Below are 18,446 nucleotides of genomic sequence, written 5' to 3' on the forward strand. Positions count from 1 at the left end.
ACTGTTTTACCAGCAGAGAAAATGGTCTGATCTTTATTCTTCAGTGCCAATGTGAAACTATTTAATAGTTCTGCTTTGAGGCACAAACCTGAAAGATTATGGCTGTGATCTGTGAATGTTGCCAGTATTCTTGGTCTCCAGAGGAGAGAATTTCAATCCAGGACCAAAGAGACGGCTTTAACCACTCAGAGCTTTTGTGTAGCAAAGTTTTATTAACATAACAGGGATAGAGAAAGCTTCCAGCAAAAGGCACTGGAAAGGCTGGCCTAGGAGAGTACCCCCTTGCTAGTCTTTAGCAAGACATTATATACTTGTTGCTGCTGCTGCTAAGTCACTTCAGTCGTGTCCGACTCTGTGTGACCCCATAGACGGCAGCCCATCAGGCTCCCCCGTCCCTGGGATTCTCCAGGCAAGAACACTGGAGTAGGTTGCCATTTCCTCCTCCAATGAAGGAAAGTGAAAAGTGAAAGTGCAGTCACTCAGTCATGTCTGACTCTTCGCAACCCCATGGACTGCAGCCTACCAGGCTCCTCCGTCTATGGAATTTTCCAGGCAAGAGTACTGGAGTGGGGTGCCATTGCCTTCTCCATATACTTGTTAGTGAGCTGCTAATCGTAGATAACAGAAACACCTCAAGGCTGGGAGAGAACAGCACCAGGCTCCTCTCCCATAACATACATCCTGAGATAACATCTGAAGGAGGGGGACCTATCTCCCAGGGAGATATCTCTGGGAGAGATAAGTTGTATCCAAGCAGCTGACATTAGTTTTTAAAGAAAAGCTGGTTTCTAAGAAAGATACATTGTTTCATTAACATGGCTTAAGACAGGATATTCCTTTGAGCAAAATACACTGTTTTGCTGAGCAGGTAGGGGCTGGAGGGTTGAAAAAGTTAGTTTCAGATAGTCCCCATAGCAACACAGGATCTGAGATACCTGCTATGCAAAGGAATGTGCCTTTTTGCCTTCTCTCTCCATCTTTGGAGACTGGTCTCCCTACCTGCCTATTAGCCCTTTCAAACCTCAACTAATTATGCTCTGGTATTTCCTAGTATCACACCAGAATTGGCAACTTATCTAGTGCTATTGGTGTAAAATTCCTCAAATAATTATATCCTCATTTATTTTTTTATTAAGCAGGTATTACCAGTGAGGCATTGAAAAAAGTCAAATCTTCCCTTCTGTTTTTCAGGTTTTTCTTAAGGTGACACACCTCAGCACTTTCTTTTGTTAGTATTCAATGGTCCAGAAGATATTTTGCAGCACAGTTTATACAACTGAAAATTATTTTAGAGATACTGCTTTTGTAAACAGGCATTTACAGCCTTATATTAAAGATCACAGTGAATTTTGATTTTGTTCATTTTAATTCTGTAAGTACTGGAATAAAATGGATAAAGTTGACTAATAATGTTTACTATTTTGGGTTATTTAGGAACCTGTTTTATTCACGGGAACAATGAGGAAAAATTTGGATCCTTTCAATGAACATACAGATAAGGAACTGTGGAATGCCTTAGAAGAGGTAATTTATTAAATCTTATTAGTTTGTTAGCATCAGTATGTGTGTGTACATTTATAGCACTGCAAGCAATTAAAGGGGAACTTACTGACTTTGTTTACCTCCTAGCAGAACATTGATGACCTGTGTATTGATGATGATGAAAACCAAGAGTATAATGACTCATATTTCCACTTTAGCTTTTCCCCTAGAATCCAAAGCAACTAGACACATTACCTTGACTTTGTGTTGTGTTGTGTTCAGTTCCACAGCCATGTTTGACTCTCTGTGACTTCATGGACTGTAGCATGCTAGGCCTCCCTGTCCCTCACCATCTTTCAAAGTTTGCCCAAGTTCATGTCCATTGCATCAGTGATGCCATCCAACCATCTCATCCTCTGATGCCCTCTTCTGCTTTCAATCTTTCCCAGCATCAGGGACTTTTTCAATGAGTCGGCTGTTCGCATCAGGTGACCAAAATACTGGAGCTTCATCTTCAGCATCAGTCCTTCCAAGGAATATTCAGGGTTGATTTCACTTAAGATTGACTGGTTTGATCTCCTTGCTGTCCAAGGAGTCTTCTCTAGGACCACAGTTCGAAGGCAGTCCAGCTCTCACAACCATACGTGACCACTGTAGACCAAAGCTTTGACTATACCAGAGCACTAAACTAGATTTTTAAATTATGGCTTCAAATTATATTAGTGATCTAGTGAATTAATTACCCTAAGTACCCTGTAATATTCATTTTATTCCTCTGGTATTAGGGAACAGCTACTAAGTGAAGACAATAATAGCTTTTCATTATTAACTTAAAGATAAATGAGATCATACTACTAAAATAGTGTGATGTTTCATAAGTGTTTATAAGGGTAAATTATACAGTTAGAATGTGATAATAATTATATATTGACTACTACTTTAGTGCTGCAGAGAAAATGCAAGTAATGGAACTCTGGAACTTTTGCAAAGTTTTTATAGTTTTAAGTTCATTTCTAGAAGATGTTCTATTTGTGTAGTGTTTCCCTTCGGACTACTTCTTTGAATCTCCTCACCATTTCATGAAATGGATTTTGAGTGTTAAGGTGTTGTTGGTTGGTATATTTTAATATAAATTATTTTGTGTATTTGCCCCAGTTTCGTAAATCGATTCTAAGCTACTTATGGTGGAAACTGTATCTCGACCTCTAAACTGTAGACAGATTTTAAACCCTCATAGGACTTAGCTCAGTTTTCTGCTTTTAAAAAGTAGGCACTTAATAAATACTTAATGTTTGATTGATCTCTTCAGTTCAGAGAAGCGTGGCTTATTTCTCTCAAAACAGAAGTGGTTTTTTTTTTTTTTGTTTGCTTGTTTTTTTCCCCCACAAATCCCAATGACACAGTGTTGCTCTTTTGAATTGGTACTTTTTGTCATTTAGTGTCACCCTTTCAGGGGTAGCTCTCAAATCTGTAATACACAGATGAATTTGACTGTGAGCAGGCCAACCTGAAGGCCTGACAATCTCCTGCCAATATTGCTGGCTTCTGAAGGATGTCAACACTGAGTCTTTACACACCCACCCTGCTTTCTAACTGTGAGGATTTTATGCTCTTAAATCAGGTCGATTGTTTCACCTTCTATTTGAGAAGCAGTGGACCTCTGATTTCATTTAAGTCAGTGAGTCTTTCTACAGTGAAATTCTAGAAGAGAAGAGGTAGGAAGTGCAGTTAGCCATCAAATGTAAAGAAAGATGGGAGGATCCATTTCTACTGGACTCAGAAGAAAGAGTTAATGATGAGATTAGTACACACCTTTCGGAAAAACTAGAAGTATTGTTAACTTACTTTCCAATTTGTTTCCAAGCTTAAGCTCTCTTCACAGATCCCCCAGTGGTAAAATTACTATAGAATTTTAGAACACATTGTTCCACGGACAGTGAAGGGACATTAATTGGGAGATAAATCCTTTTAATTGCATTCAATATGACAGCAAATTTGGAAAACTCAGCAGTGGCCACAGGATTGGAAAAGGCCAGCTTTCATTCCAATCCCTAAGAAAGGCAATGCCAAAGAATGCTCAAACTACCACACAGTTGCACTCATCTCACACGCTAGTAAAGTAATGCTCAAAATTCTCCAAGCCAGGCTTCAGCAATACGTGAACTGTGAACTTCCAGATGTTCAAGCTGGTTTTAGAAAAGGCAGAGGAAACAGAGATCAAGTTGCCAACATCCACTGGATCATTGAAAAAGCAAGAGAGTTCCAGAAAAAAACATCTATTTCTGCTTTATTGACTATGCCAAAGCCTTTGACTGTGGATCACAATAAAGTGTGGAAAATTCTGAAAGAGATGGGAATACCAAACAACCTGACCCACCTCTTGAGAAACCTATATGCAGGTCAGGTAGCAAAGTTAGAAAAGGACATGGAACAACAGACTGGTTCCAAATAGGAAAAGGAGTATGTCAAGGCTGTATATTGTCACCCTGCTTATTTAACTTATATGCAGAGTACATCATGAGAAATGCCGGGCTGGAGGAAGCACAAGCTGGAATCAAGATTGCCGGGAAAAATATCAATAAACTCAGATATGCAGATGACACCGCCCTTATGGCAGAAAGTGAAGAACTAAAGAGCCTCTTGATGAAAGTGAAAGAGGAGAGTGAAAAAGTTGGCTTAAAGCTCAACATTCAGAAAACTAAGACTGTGGTATCTGGTCCCATCACTTCATGGGAAATAGATGGGGAAACAGTGGAAGCAGTGTCAGACTTTATTTTTTGGGGCTCCAAAATCACTGCAGGTGGTGATTGCAGCCATGAAATGAAAAGACGCTTACTCCTTGGAAGGAAAGTTATGACCAACCTATATAGCATATTAAAAAGCAGAGACATTACTTTGTCAATAAAGGTCCATCTAGTCAAGGCTATGCTTTTTCCAGTGGTCATGTATGGATGTGAGAGTTGGACTGTGAAGAAAGCTGAGTGCCAAAGAATTGATGCTTTTGAACTGTGGTGTTGGAGAAGACTCTTGAGAGTCCCTTGGACTGCAAGGAGATCCAACCAGTCCATCCTAAAGGAGATCAGTCCTGTGTGTTCATTGGAAGACCTGATGCTCAAGCTGAAACTCCAATACTTTGGCCATCTCATGCAAAGCGTTGACTCACTGGAAAAGACCCTGATGCCGGGGGGATTGGGGGCAGGAGGAGAAGGGGATGACAGAGGATGAGATGGTTGGAGGGCATCACCGACTCAATGGAAGTGAGTTTGAGTAAACTCCAGGAGTTGGTGATGGACAGGGAGGCCTGGCATCCTGCGATTCATGGGGTTGCAAACAGTTGGACGCAACTGAACTGAACTGAACTGAAATCCTTTTAAAAGCTATCTTAGAATTTGCCTCTGACTTATATTTAATTCATCTGTAGGAGCCAAAATAAAAATAAAATGTAGTAGCCTCTGATTCTAATAATGATGAAGTGCTGGAAGTGGTAGACAATACTAAGATCTTCCTTTATATAGAATACATTTGGAAATTTCTGTAAATAGAAATAAACATGAATTTATTTCATGAAGTGAACTGTGTGGTTTCCATATGCCACTCCAGAAGTGGTCTTGTTACTTTAGTGGTATCTCTTAGTGAGGAATCATCCCATCATTGTATTTCTCTAGGAATTGTTCCTTTATGACTTTTATGTGTTATTCAGTGAAATTTTTGATATTCTAATTTTTAGAATGTCTACTAAATCTTTCATTGATAAACATGCAAATGTAATAAAGAAATACTTCCTGTAGTAACAGGGTGATGGGATGATTTGTCAGTCTAAGAAGTATCACTTAAGCAAAGAGGTCAATTTTTAGGTGGATTAACACCCCCCAGTTATTGGTTTATAAGTGATGCCAAACAAATGGAAAATGTGAACCCTAACTCAGAGTCTTCTGAGAGTAACAGGGCACTACTATGTTTTCTTCTTTAAGAACTTCAGTTAAAAGTAAAAGAAGCTTTTAAATTTATTTTTAAATCCTCTTAATTCTGTCTCCTCCTTCTCCCTTGACTGAGTTGGACATTCAGAAGGGAGACAGTTTTATGAATGCTGCCCATCTCATCTTAGCTACTTTAATTTTTTTCATGTAATGATAAATAGCTTACTGTAAATTGAGGAAAGTTCTTCAGAAATTAATGCCGATTGGGACACCTAAAAAGCAAGGGCAGCTTTACCAATATAACATGAGTGGTACCTGAGGATTAAGCACTTTATCTCTCAAAGGTTAAGGAATCATGGTAAATAAAACTCTGGAAAAGAAGAGAATATATATACACACATATTTAAAATAGTGACTGATTCACATTGATGTATCATAGAGACCACCACATTATAAAAATGTTATCCTCTAGTTTAAAAAAAAAAAACAAAAAACACCAAAACTCTTAAAAATAATCAGTGATATGTTACTTCTGTTAAAAAAAGAAAACAGCTTTGATCCTGGAATAGACAACTAACGAGGGCATGCCTTATGAAAACTGTAAAGAAATAACCCAGTTATGTCAACATTGATAATATCTCTGTTAGGACACAAGTGTGTCTCATCACACAGGAAACCAAGATTCAGAAATCTGGGTGTCACCCAGCCTATGCATCAGGAATCACATGATTCAATCCTGGCTGTGAAGACAGCTCACACATCCATTTCCCGGGGCCTTGTATTAGGTGAACAGGCTCCCCCTTTACTTCCTTTTCTGTTGGACCTGCTGTAGTAAAAGCTCTTCTCCATCTGTTGATTGCATTTCAGTGTCTCTTCCAGCCCACACCAGCCTTTCTTTTTGAAAAGTAAGAAAGTTCTACAAAATATGGAAACCATCTGACATCTCACAATCTCCTGTGAGAGGCATTGGCACCTGGCTAGTAGATACAGTATATATAGTAGGTTACTCTGAAATCATGATAATAGAAATGGTTCAGATCATTACTTTCAGTTTTGCTGTAGCTTATTATTTTCCCAAGCTCAAAAACAATCTCAAACCTTTTACACTGAGATATATAGTTTTGAATAGTATTATTCTCTATGTTTTCCTTAAATTACACCTTTTAAAATGCCTTCCACAGTTTACATTATGATGTTATGGTATCTTGGAGCCATTTAATATTTGAAGAATTTTTTTTTTACACTTCCATTTAATAAGGAAATAGTATTATATATAAATTATCTGTATGGATTTGTTTCCTAATTTATAGGAACAGATGTCACAAGATAAGATGCACTTGTGGCTTTATTCATACATCCAACAAATATTTATTGAGAGATCTTTAGACAGGCACAATTGCAGATTCTGGGATCATCACAGTCATCAAAATTGAAAAAGTCTCCACCATTTAGCTTAAACTCCTGTGGAGAAGATGGAAAACCAGTCAATGCATGTGTAATAAACTCTCAGTGCTGATACATGTGAAGAAGAAAAATAAAGCAGAACATGAAGAGAGGCCAGCTTATAGCATTATTAATAATGGGCAATATCTATTGATTTCTTTGTATCAACGACTACAAAGTCTACACATACTGACTCATTTTATACTCTGACGATGTTAGCATGTAGATACCTTTATTATTTCATCTTCATTCTCACAGTCTCAGAAAGCAGTGTTTACTGGAAAACATTTTCACCTCACAAAAGCCTTAATCCTTGTGGGCCAAAGTGGAAAACCTGAAGGAAAGTAAAAAACAAAAACAAACAAACAAACAAACAAAACACAGATTAGTGATGAGATATCATCCAAATTGAGAGCAAGTGTGAGATTATTTCTTTAAAGTTAAGACATCAGTCTTATGAAAGACCAATCTGATGTACAAAGATTACTAATGTCAGCTCAGAAGGAAAAGTGATAAAAGCTTTGCCACTGTCACACCTTTGACTAGTCCCATCACTGGGTGCGGATCTATGAATCTGTTTCATAGATAGAATACTAAGTCCTCTTCCTTGTAATGGAGGAAAGGGGGTGACTAAGCTGACAGCTTCCATTTTATAATTTTCACTGTAAGCACTTGCATCACAATCCAAATCTTACCCTTTAGATTCTGTAAATATCAATACCATACTTAATCCTAAATCAGAATTCCCTCTTTCTGAGCTTGAACACCATCAGGAGCATAATTCAGGATGATATTCATAGAAATACTCCAGCATTTGGGATACCATGAAAATGTCGCCTTTTCACCCCTCAGTCAGTTCAGTTCAGTCACTCAGTCATGTTCAACTCTTTGCAACCCCATGAATCGCAGGATGCCAGGCCTACCTGTGCATCACAAACTCCCGGAGTTTACCCAAACTCATGTCCATCGAGTTGGTGATGCCATCCAGCCATCTCATCCTGTCGTCCCCTTCTCCCCCTGCCCCCAATCCCTCCCAGCATCAGGGTCTTTTCCAGTGAGTCAACGCTTCACATGAGATGGCCAAAGTATTGGAGTTTCAGCTTGAGCATCAGTCCTTCCAATGAACACACAGGACTGATCTCCTTCAGGATGGACTGGTTGGATCTCCTTGCAGTCCAAGGGACTCTCAAGAGTCTTCTCCAACACCATAGTTCAAAAGCATCAATTCTTTGGCACTCAGCTTTCTTCACAGTCCAACTCTCACATCCATACATGACCATTGGAAAAAGCATAGCTTTGACTAGACGGACCTTTATTGACAAAGTAATGTCTCTGCTTTTTAATATGCTATATAGGTTGGTCATAACTTTCCTTCCAAGGAGTAAGTGTCTTTTAATTTCATGGCTGCAATCACCATTTGCAGTGATTTTAGAGCCCCCAAAAATAAAGTCTGACACCGTTTCCACTGTTTCCCCACCTATTTCCCATTAAGTAATTTCACCCCTAGTGTTTTGTTATTTGACAGTGTAATTCTGGGTCCTTGCTCACTGGCCATCACTCATCAATCTATTGGTCTCTTAATCCGAAGTACATTTACTTTTTGTTCTTTAACTTCAAGCATAGTCCGGGTTTGGTTCTTATTCCATAATATTTGTCCAAAACAAATATTCGTTGAAATGACCCCTACCAACTAGTGACTTTCAGATTATCTCTGGCAGTTAAAAGTTTGTTTTATATTATCTTATGATTACAATTTTTAATTTTTTTTTTTATTGAAGGATAAGTGCTTTACAGAATTTTGTGGTTTTCTGTCATACATCAACAAGAATCAGCCATAGGTACACTCATGTCCCCTCCCTCCCGAACCTCTCTCCCGTCTCCCTCCCCAGCCCACCCTTCAGCCTGTCACAAAGCCCATGTTTAGTTCCCTGAGCCATACAGCAAATTCCCATTGGCTATCTATTTTACATATCGCATTGTAAACTTCTGTGTTACTCTCTCCATACATCTCCCCTTCTTCTTCTTACCCTCCCCCCATGTCCATAGGTCTGTTCTCTATGTCTGTTTCTCTGAACCTAGAGCCTATTATACAGAATGATTACAATTTTTTGACAGTAGATTAATATAAACAACACCCATACCCATGGTCTGGGGGAAATAAGATGTTATGATGTGTCCTGTTTTTCCTGAGTTTTCCCACTGCAAAACATCTATGACATTGAAGAAAATGCAGTTGACTGGTAAAATAGCTATGGGATTAAATTTGGGAAGGAACCAAAGCCAAAATAGGCTCCAGGTTTAATAATATATGAGGTACAGTTTGTCATTGTTTGAATTTGTATGTTTTTAAACCTTTAGATCTTCCAAAATGGTAAAGTACTGATAAGATTATACCTTTAGAGGACCATACTTCCTGCAATAATTTTGTTAAATTTTTTTTTTTTTCCTTAGTGTACTAACAGCTAGGCAAAATATACTTTGGGAAACTGTAAAGATCCTTTTAACTTTTCTGTTTAGATCAGATTGGGAGAAATAGCTTCATTTCTTGAGAGACTTCCTTAACTAATCCCTGGTGCGGTTTCTTGTGGATGTCCTGTGGCATGGATGGGGGACACTGAGATCTTTCTGTCCTGAGTTGACTCCACCATCTTTCTCAGTGAACGCTCATTGGATGGAGCTCTCCCCATCAGGTGGCTGTACATGTAAGATACATAAGAAGTCCTGAGGCATCAAAACTCTAATGTCTGAGGCTTATCTCCTTCAGCGGAAATTTGTGTAGGAAAATGTTCTTTCTGTATCCCAGGTACAACTTAAAGAAACCATCGAAGGTCTTCCTGGTAAAATGGATACTGACTTAACAGAAACAGGATCAAATTTGAGTGTTGGACAGAGACAACTGGTGTGTCTTGCCAGGGTTATTCTCAAGAAAAATCAGATATTGATTATTGACAAAGCCACATCAAATGTGGATCCAAGGTAAGGCGCTGAGGTCCATGAAACCTGGAATTTTAATTTTTACTGTGGTAAATGGAAAATGCTTGGTGATGATTAAAAATGTTTCTAAGTGTTCTCTTTGTCCCAAAGGTATCTCTTGATAAGATTAATTCTAGATAACAAAGAAAGAAACTAAAGCATGTTATATAGTATTAATATTGTTATGCAACTTCCTAAGGGAGCAAAAGTCCTAAATCTAGCTTCTGATAATTTCAAGCTTTCAAGGGAAGAATATTTCCCATTGTTTTATGAAAATTGGTAAGTTTGTAAGTAGACTTTTTATATTAGTTTTTCAGAAACAAGATTAAGTCATAAAGCATGGATTTTAAAAAATCATCATTATTATATATGATATTTTTAAGTCTTAAGCCTGCTTTTCCTGTCTTTACTAACTAAACTGAACTTCTTTGATTCCAGAACTGATGAGTTAATAAAAAAAACAATCCATGAGAAATTTGCCCAGTGCACTGTGGTAATCGTCACACACAGATTGAGCACTGTTATTGACAGTGACAAGATAATGGTAAGACCCTTACCTGTGGGATTTCAGTTATTTCCATTTTCGTTCAATTTTTAATATATTCTTCCTTGCAAAATGTTATAGGAACCTCTAATAAGTTAACTTTCTCTTAATTTTTCTCCATTCCTGACAATAACTTGGGTACATAATTCTACCTTCAGAATGTCCTATTAAATAATATATCCAGTAATTTCATATTTTCACATTAAAATTTTATTTACACTGTCATTTTTGTTAAAGATGGCCAACCATGAAAATATTCCAAATCCAAGATAAGTCTCAATATTTCAGGATAGTAGAACATGGTCATTTTTACTATGCCACAGTTGCTTCATTATTTTTAGATTCCCATAATCAAAAAATGAGACCTTTGGGAATTCCCTGGCTGTCCAGTGATCAGGACTTCATGCTCTCACTGCCAAGGGTCAAGGTTTGATCCCTGGTTGGACAACTAAGATCCCACAAGCCACATGGCATGGCAGATTAAAAAAAAAAGAAGAAGAAATAGTCTTTTATTTAGATTACCAGGAGGCTGTTGGCTAAAGTTGAAGAATTTCTTAGCTGTTGCTCTCAGAAGGGATTCCATGAGAAGAAAGGGCCTGGTGAGAAAAACAAAGTATTTTCACAGAAAGCACTTAATAAAGGAAATATGTCACATAGCAATTGGAGGGCTAGAAATGTTAGAAACACTGGGTTAATCACTTTAGCAGGCAGCTACTGTGTCCTAGGACAGATCTCTAGACCCAAGTACTCAAGAGGAGAGGCCCTAAAGAGTCAGTGCTCAGACCTCCATGGAGCAGTCAATGCCCAGGTGCTGGTGATATTTGTGAGGGAGCAGGATGGGGCTGATTCTCCACGTGCTAATGGACCCTGGAATCTGGAGTCAGGTCCCACTGCTGAGGTGATGCTGCAGGACTAGCAGAAACTAGACAGTCTGTTTGCTCTGTGACTCCCTCTAGTGCTCCCTAGTGGTAAGTAAAGTCGCTCAGTTATGTCCGACTCTTTGCGACCCCATGGACTGTAGCCTACCAGGCTCCTCTGTCCATGGGATTTTCCAGGCAAGAGTACTGGAGTGGGTTGCCATTTCCTTCTCCAGGGGATCTTCCCGACCCAGGGATCGAACCTGGGTCTCCAGCATTGGAGACAGACACTTTACCGTCTGAGCCAGTGGTAGGATCTAACAAAGAGCCAGCTGGCCAAAAGTGAAAGTGAAAGTCGCTGAGTCATGTCTGACTCTTTGTGACCCCGTGGACTATACAGTCTATAGACTTCTCTAGGTCAGAACACTGGAGGGGGTAGCCTTTCCCTTCTCCAGGGAATTTTCCCAACCCCAGGAGCGAACCTAGGTCTTCTGCGTTGCAGGCCAATTCTTTACCAGCTGAGCCACAAGGGAAGCCCAAGAATCCTGGAGTGGGTAGCCTATCCCTTCTCCAGGGGATCATCTGGACCCAGGAATTGAACCTGGGTCTCCCGCATTGCAGGCTGATTCTTTACCAAATAAGCTATCGGGGCAAAGTGTTTTTGAAATGTGATTTGCAAAGAGCCAGCCTCTGCATCACTAAAGAGTGTAGAAAGAAAGTTAGGTCAGGGCTGAGAGACTGTAGATAAACAACTAGCAAGTCTCTTACATAGTAGATCTGGACTCAGCACACAGAGCAGGATCTAAGCTTTGGTGTTTGGATATCTGTCTAGTATCTTTCCTGCAATTTTGATTTGTTCTTTTTTCCTCAGAAATTTAGTATTTCCTTCCTTAGCTTTGTTTTCCTCCTTCCTCCCTCCCCTCCTTTTTCCTCTCTTTTTTCTACCTCTCTCTCTTTTTCTTTTCCCTCTGTTGCTGAATTTCAATAAATCTTAGGATGTGGATTTATAAAATGATAAGGAAAATCATTCCTTGAAGAGAAATCTTTGGCTGCAAATAAGCCCTAAGGAATTCAAGTTGTTTTCAAGCTAATTCCCAGTCTGTGGAAACAAGCTGATATTACTCATTTTACAGATGCTAACTACTGTCACAAGATCCTGCAGTATGCAGGGTTGCTGAGTAGAGATGGCATAAATAGATAAAGAAAGCCTGCACAGTGCTTAAGAGGCAGCAGAGTTAACTTTTATTTCAATGGTCTATACTAAACAGGTCAGTCAGTATATACTGAACAGGTAATAATCAGTAATAAATGGTCAATAACACTCAAACTTCCTTATGTCCAGGGATAGTGGAGCTGCCTCTCTTGACTTCTTGAGCAGTTCCTGAATACCACTCCCTCCCTACTCCCCATGCATTGTCAGGTGAGATCACTAGTGGGGACCCTGAGTAGATACCAGACTGTCAGCACCAAGGCAGTGCCTGTGGCCTAACTCCTCCGAGCTGGTCATAATTAGGAGTGAGTTCTAGAGAGGCAAATGACAAAAGTGGGGCACCAGCAACCAAAGGAATGCTCTAGGCTCCAAGCAGTGTCTGGTCACCTGAACTAAGACATCTCATTCAGAAGCAGGCCTCTCCTGCAGAGTTTTGTGAGGGACCTGGTGACATTCCAAGATTTTAGGACAGTGACTTTGAAGTGCCAACAACTTGTTTAGCATCAAGCATCCTTAGTCCTCTGTTTTTGTTTTTTAGTGCTAATTGGAAAAGTAACCTTTTATTTCTACTCTATACTTGTCACTTTGTTATTCTCATGTCTCAGCCTTATATTTTGCAGTTCAGTACAGTTCAGTCACTCAGTTGTGTCTGACTCTTTGTGACCCCATGAACCGCAGCACGCCAGGCCTCCCTGTCCATCACCAAATCCCGGAGTTTACCTAAATCCATGTCCATCGAGTCGGTGATGCCATCCAACCATCTCATCCTCTGTCCTCCCCTTCTCCTTCTGCCCTCAGTCTTTCCCAGCATCAGGGTCTTTTCAAATGAGTCAGCTCTTTGCATCAGGTGACCAAAGTATTGGGGTTTCAGCTTCAACATCAGTCCTTCCAATGAACACCCAGGACTGATCTCCTTTGGGATACTGTTTAGATCTCCTTGCAGTCCAAGGGACTCTCAATGGTCTTCTCCAACACCACAGTACCACTACAATATTGTAATTAGCCTCCAACTAATAAAAATAAATGAAAAAATAAATAAATAAATAAAAAATAACATAAAAAATAAACCCTCAGAAGCATCCATTTTTCAGTGCTCAGCTTTCTTTATGGTCCAACTCTCATATCCATACATGACCACTGGAAAAACCATAGCCTTGACTAGACGGACCTTTGTTAGTAAATTAATGTCTCTGCTTTTTAATATGCTATCTAGGTTGGTCATAACTTTCCTTCCAAGGAGTAAGCATCTTTTAATTTCATGGCTGCAATCACCACCTGCAGTGATTTTAGAGCCCAGAAAAATAGGCAGTCACTGTTTCCACTGTTTCCCCATCTATTTGCCATCAAGTGATGGGACCAGATGCCATGATCTTAGTTTTCTGAATGTTGAGCTTTAAGCCAACTTTTTCACTCTCCTCTTTCACCTTCATCAAGAGGCTCTTTAGTTCCTCTTCATTTTCTGCCATAAGGATGGTGTCATCTGCATACCTGAGGTTATTGATATCTCCTGGCAATCTTGACTCCAGCTTGTGCTTCATCAAGCCCTGAATTTCTCATGATCTACTCTGCATATAAGTTAAATAAGCAGGGTGACAATATACAGCCTTGACAAACTCCTTTTCCTATTTGGAACCAGTTGCTGTTCCATGTCCAGTTCTAACTGTTGCTTCCTTACCTGCATACAGGTTTCTCAAGAGGCAGGTCAGGTGGTCTGGTATTCCTATCTCTTTCAGAATTTTCCACAGTTTATTGTGATTCACACAGTCAAAGGCTTTGACATAGTCAATAAAGCAGAAATAGATGTTTCTCTGGAACTCTCTTGCTTTTTCGATGATCCGGTGGATGTTGGCATTTTGATCTCTGGCTCCTCTGCCTTTTCTAAAACCAGCTTGAACATCTGGAGTTTCAAGGTTCACATATTGCTGAAGCCTGACTTAGAGAATTTCAAGTATTACTCTACTAGCATGTGAGATGAGTGCAATTGTGTGGTAGTTTGAGCATTCTTTGGCATTGCCTTTCTTAGGGATTGGAATGAAAACTGATCTTTTCCAGTCCTGCGACCACTGCTGTGTTTTCCAAATTTATTGGCATATTGAGTTCAGCACTTTCACAGCATCATCTTTCAGGATTTGAAATAGCTCAACTGGTATTCCATCACTTCCATTGGCTTTATTCGTAATGATGCTTCCTAAGGCGACTGCCCCCCAAGAGCATACTTCTTCCACAAGGAATGAATGATGCTGTGAAATTTCCCTTTTGAAACCCTTTGTCAAGCTTTAGAAGCAGCAACAGAAAGATGACTTGATCTCTAGTTCAAAGAAATTCTTTGCTTTTAAATGTACCCTGGAGGTGTATTTTTGGGTTTTGGTGTTACACCTTTCATGGAAGCAGCTTCCTGTTACTACCTAATTCTTATACATCCTGTCACCTTGGAATGTAGCCTCTCAGGTAGCTCAGATAGTAAATAATCTGCCTGCAGTGCAGGAGACCTGGGTTTGATCTTTGGTTCAGGAAGATCCCCTAGAGAAGGGAATGGCAACCCACTCCAGTATTCTTGCCTGGAAAATCCCATGGACAGAAGAGCCTGGTGGGCTACAGTCCATGGGGTCACAAGGAGTTGGACACAACTGAACAACTAATACTTTCACTTTGGAATCTATGATTGGTTAAGGAAAGAGTAAAAAAAGGACAGCATTTGGCAGACGTGTCAGTTGCTTAGTTCTAAGTCTTTATCTATCAGTACTTGATCCATAGTTGTAAATATCTAGTTCACAAGTAGCTCCTTAATCAATCATCTTTGTTGCCATTATCAAAATATGTCATTTGTTTAATGTTTTACTTACCAGTCAGCTCAGTTCAGTTCAGTTGCTCAGTCATGTCCGACTCTTTGCGACCCCATGGACTGCAGCATGCCAGGCCTCCCTGTCTATCACCAACTCCAGGAGTTTACTCAAACTCATGTCCATTGAGTTGGTGATGTAACCTCAGATTTTCCCTCTTTGTCAGTATGTTCAACACATCCTTAACCTAGTTTTACAAAACAACTTACAGTCTGGCCCTTCCCCACCTTTCTAGTTCTGTCCCTCTCTGCTCCCCCTCCTTCCTTCACAGCTGAAACCACACTGACGGTCTTTAAGGTCTCCAAATGCAGTCCCTTACAGTGTGGCCTTTCTCAACTGTTGGTGGCTTAGACTAACATCCCTGCAGTGGAAATCGTGAGATGGCTGGATTTGGGATAGTCAGTGAAGTGGAGCCACGTGATGGACTGAACATAGGATCTGAGGGAAGAGAAGGGAAATATGTGTAAACCTTGTATTTTTTTCTAGAGCTTCGGATTACCAGTCAACTTTCAATCAGAAAAAAACACCATAAATATTGTTCTTTCTCAAAACTTTGTCTTTCGAGGCACCTGTTTTTCTTGATTGCTTTAGAAATACAGGAATATGGGGGATGGATAAAGTAGGAATTTGGGGTTAGTAGATACACACTACTATATATAAACAACAGGACCTACTCTATAGCACAAGTAACTAGTTTCAGTATCTTGTAACAACCTGTAATAGATAAAAATCTGGAAAAAATATATAATCTCTCTCTGTATATATTTGTATATGTACAACTGAATCACTTGCTGTCTACTTGAAACATTATAAATCAGCTATACTTTGGTTTAAAAAAAAATAATAGGAAACATAGGCGTATCTTGTTTTACTGCACCTCACAGATACTTTTATTTTTTTCCCACAAACTGAACGTTTTTCACAACTCTACATCAAGTAAGTCTATTGGTGCCAATGTTTAAAACAACATTTGCTCCCCCCAAGTCTCTGTGTCCCATTTTGCTAATTCTCACAATATTTCAAGGTTTTTCACTATCATTACTTTTTATGGTGATCTGTGACCAGTGAACTTTAATGTTACTACTGTAATTTACTGAAGGCTCAGATGATGTTTAGCATTGTTTAGCAGTAAAATAATTTTAAATTAAGGTATACACATTGTTTTTTTTTCAGTCTCAATGCTATTACATACTTGATAGGCTACAGTGTGGTATAAACTTAATGTCTTTATGCTCTGGGAAACCAGGAAATTTATGTAACTCTTTATTGTGACAGTCACTTCATTGTGGTGTTCTGAAACTGAACCTGCAATATCTCCAAGTTTCCTTTCCAGAAAGCAAGTGATTATCTCTTCCAAAAGCTTTGAGGACATAAGTTAAGTCAATGAGCTGTAAAGCCTAATGACAGGCTTATTGACAGGGCAGGCAGCCAGGTTGGGTAAGTGATTGGGTAAGTGATAGATGCTGATGAGGGCATAATCCACAGTGTTGTCCCTATGGTCATATATTTCCAAGTGCTTTTGTTGTTGTGCAGTCACTCAGTTGTGTCTGACTGCCAGCCCATGGACTGTAGCACTCCAGGCTTCCCTGTCCTTCACTGTCTTGCACAGTTTGCTCAAACTCATGTACATCAAGTCAGTGATGCCATCCAACCATCTCATCCTCTGTTGTCCCCTTCTCCTCTTGCCCTCAATCTTTTCTAGCATCAGAGTATTTTCTAATGAGTCAGCTTTTTGCATCAGGCAGCCAGGTATTGGAGATTCAGCGTCAGCATCAGTCCTTCCAATGAATATTCTGTGTTGATTTCCTTTAGGATTGACTGGTTTGATATCCTTGCTCTCCAAGGTAATCTCAAGAGTCTTCTCCAGCACCACAGTTTGAAAGCGTCAATTCTTGTGCACTCAGTCTTCTTTATGGTCCAACTCTCACATCCATACATGACTACTGGAAAAACCATAGGTTTGACTATACGGACCTTTGTTGGAGAAGTGATGTCTCTGCTTTTGAATACACTGTCTGGGTTTGTCATAACTTTTCTTCCAAGGAGCAAGTGTCTTTTAATTTCATGGCACAGTCACCATCTGCTGTGATTTTGGAGCTGAAGAAAATAAAATCTGTCACTTTTTCTGTTGTTTCCCCATCTATTTGCCACGAAGTGATGGGACCAGATGCCATGATCTTAGTTTTTTGAATGTTGAGTTTTAAGCCAGTTTTCTCACTTTCCTCTTTTACTGTCATCAAGAGGTTCTTTGGTTCCTCTTTGTTTTCTGTAATTAGGGTGGTAGCATCTGCATACCTGAGATTATTGATATTTCTCCCAACAATCTTGATTCTAGCTTGAGCTTCATCCAGCCCAGCATTTCACATGACGTACTCTGCATATCAGTTAAATAAGCAGGGTAACAATATACAACCTTGACGTACTTCTTTCCCAATTTGGAATCAGTTTGTTGTTCCATGTCCATCTGACTGTTGCTTCTTAACCTGCATACAGGTTTCTCAGGAGGCAGGTATGGTATTCTCATTTCTTTAAGAATTTTCCAGTTTGTTGTGATTCACATAATCAAAAGCTTTAGCATAGTCAATGAAGCAGAAGTAGACGTTTTTCTGCAATTCTCTTGTTTTTCTATGATCCAGTGGATGTTGGCAGTTTGACCTCTGGTTCCTCTGCCTTCTCTAAATCCAACTTGAACATCTGAAATTTCTTGGTTCACATTCTGTTGAAGCCTAGCTTGGAGGATTTTGAGCATGACCTTGCTGGGCTGTTAAATGAGTGCAATTGTGTGGTAGTTTGAACATTCTTTGGCATTGCCATTCTTTGAAATTGGAATAAAAACTGACCTTTTCCAGTCCGGTGGACACTGCTGAGTTGAGACATGCAAATCAAAACTACAGTGAGATCTCATACCAGTCAGAATGATGATCATCAAAAAATCTACAAGTAAATGCTAGAGAGGGTATAGAGAAAAGGGAGCCCTCCTAAGTTGTCGCTGGAATGTAAATTTGTGTAGACACTATCGAAAAACTGGAGGGATTTTCCTGGTGGCCCAGTGGTAAAGAATCTGCCTTCCAGTGTAGAGGACTTGGGTTTGATCCCTAGTCGGGGAACTAAAGTCCTACATGCTGCGGGCAACTAAGCCCACATGCCACAACTACTGAGCTCGTGCATCACAGTGAAGAT

The 18,446-nt window shown here is 39.6% G+C and overlaps 2 protein-coding genes across 4 annotated transcripts in view; one reads left to right on the top strand and one right to left on the bottom strand.

Moving 5' to 3' along the window:
- LOC122447240 (ATP-binding cassette sub-family C member 4-like) overlaps positions 1 to 18,446 on the bottom strand; it is a 914,448-nt gene that overhangs the window by 380,537 nt on the left and 515,465 nt on the right. The gene's annotated exons all lie outside the window — the stretch shown is intronic.
- The window catches only part of LOC122447589 (ATP-binding cassette sub-family C member 4-like), a 225,484-nt gene that overhangs the window by 183,379 nt on the left and 23,659 nt on the right, over positions 1 to 18,446 (top strand). For all 3 annotated transcript variants that reach the window (XM_043478284.1, XM_043478285.1, XM_043478287.1), the window contains 3 exons: positions 1,435 to 1,524; positions 9,646 to 9,818; positions 10,254 to 10,359. In XM_043478284.1, coding sequence (XP_043334219.1) covers positions 1,435 to 1,524; positions 9,646 to 9,818; positions 10,254 to 10,359 — 369 coding nt within the window. The remainder of the gene's footprint in view (positions 1 to 1,434; positions 1,525 to 9,645; positions 9,819 to 10,253; positions 10,360 to 18,446) is intronic.

Source organism: Cervus canadensis, chromosome 9, assembly GCF_019320065.1.
Source record: "Cervus canadensis isolate Bull #8, Minnesota chromosome 9, ASM1932006v1, whole genome shotgun sequence".
NCBI classification, from domain to species: domain Eukaryota; kingdom Metazoa; phylum Chordata; class Mammalia; order Artiodactyla; family Cervidae; genus Cervus; species Cervus canadensis.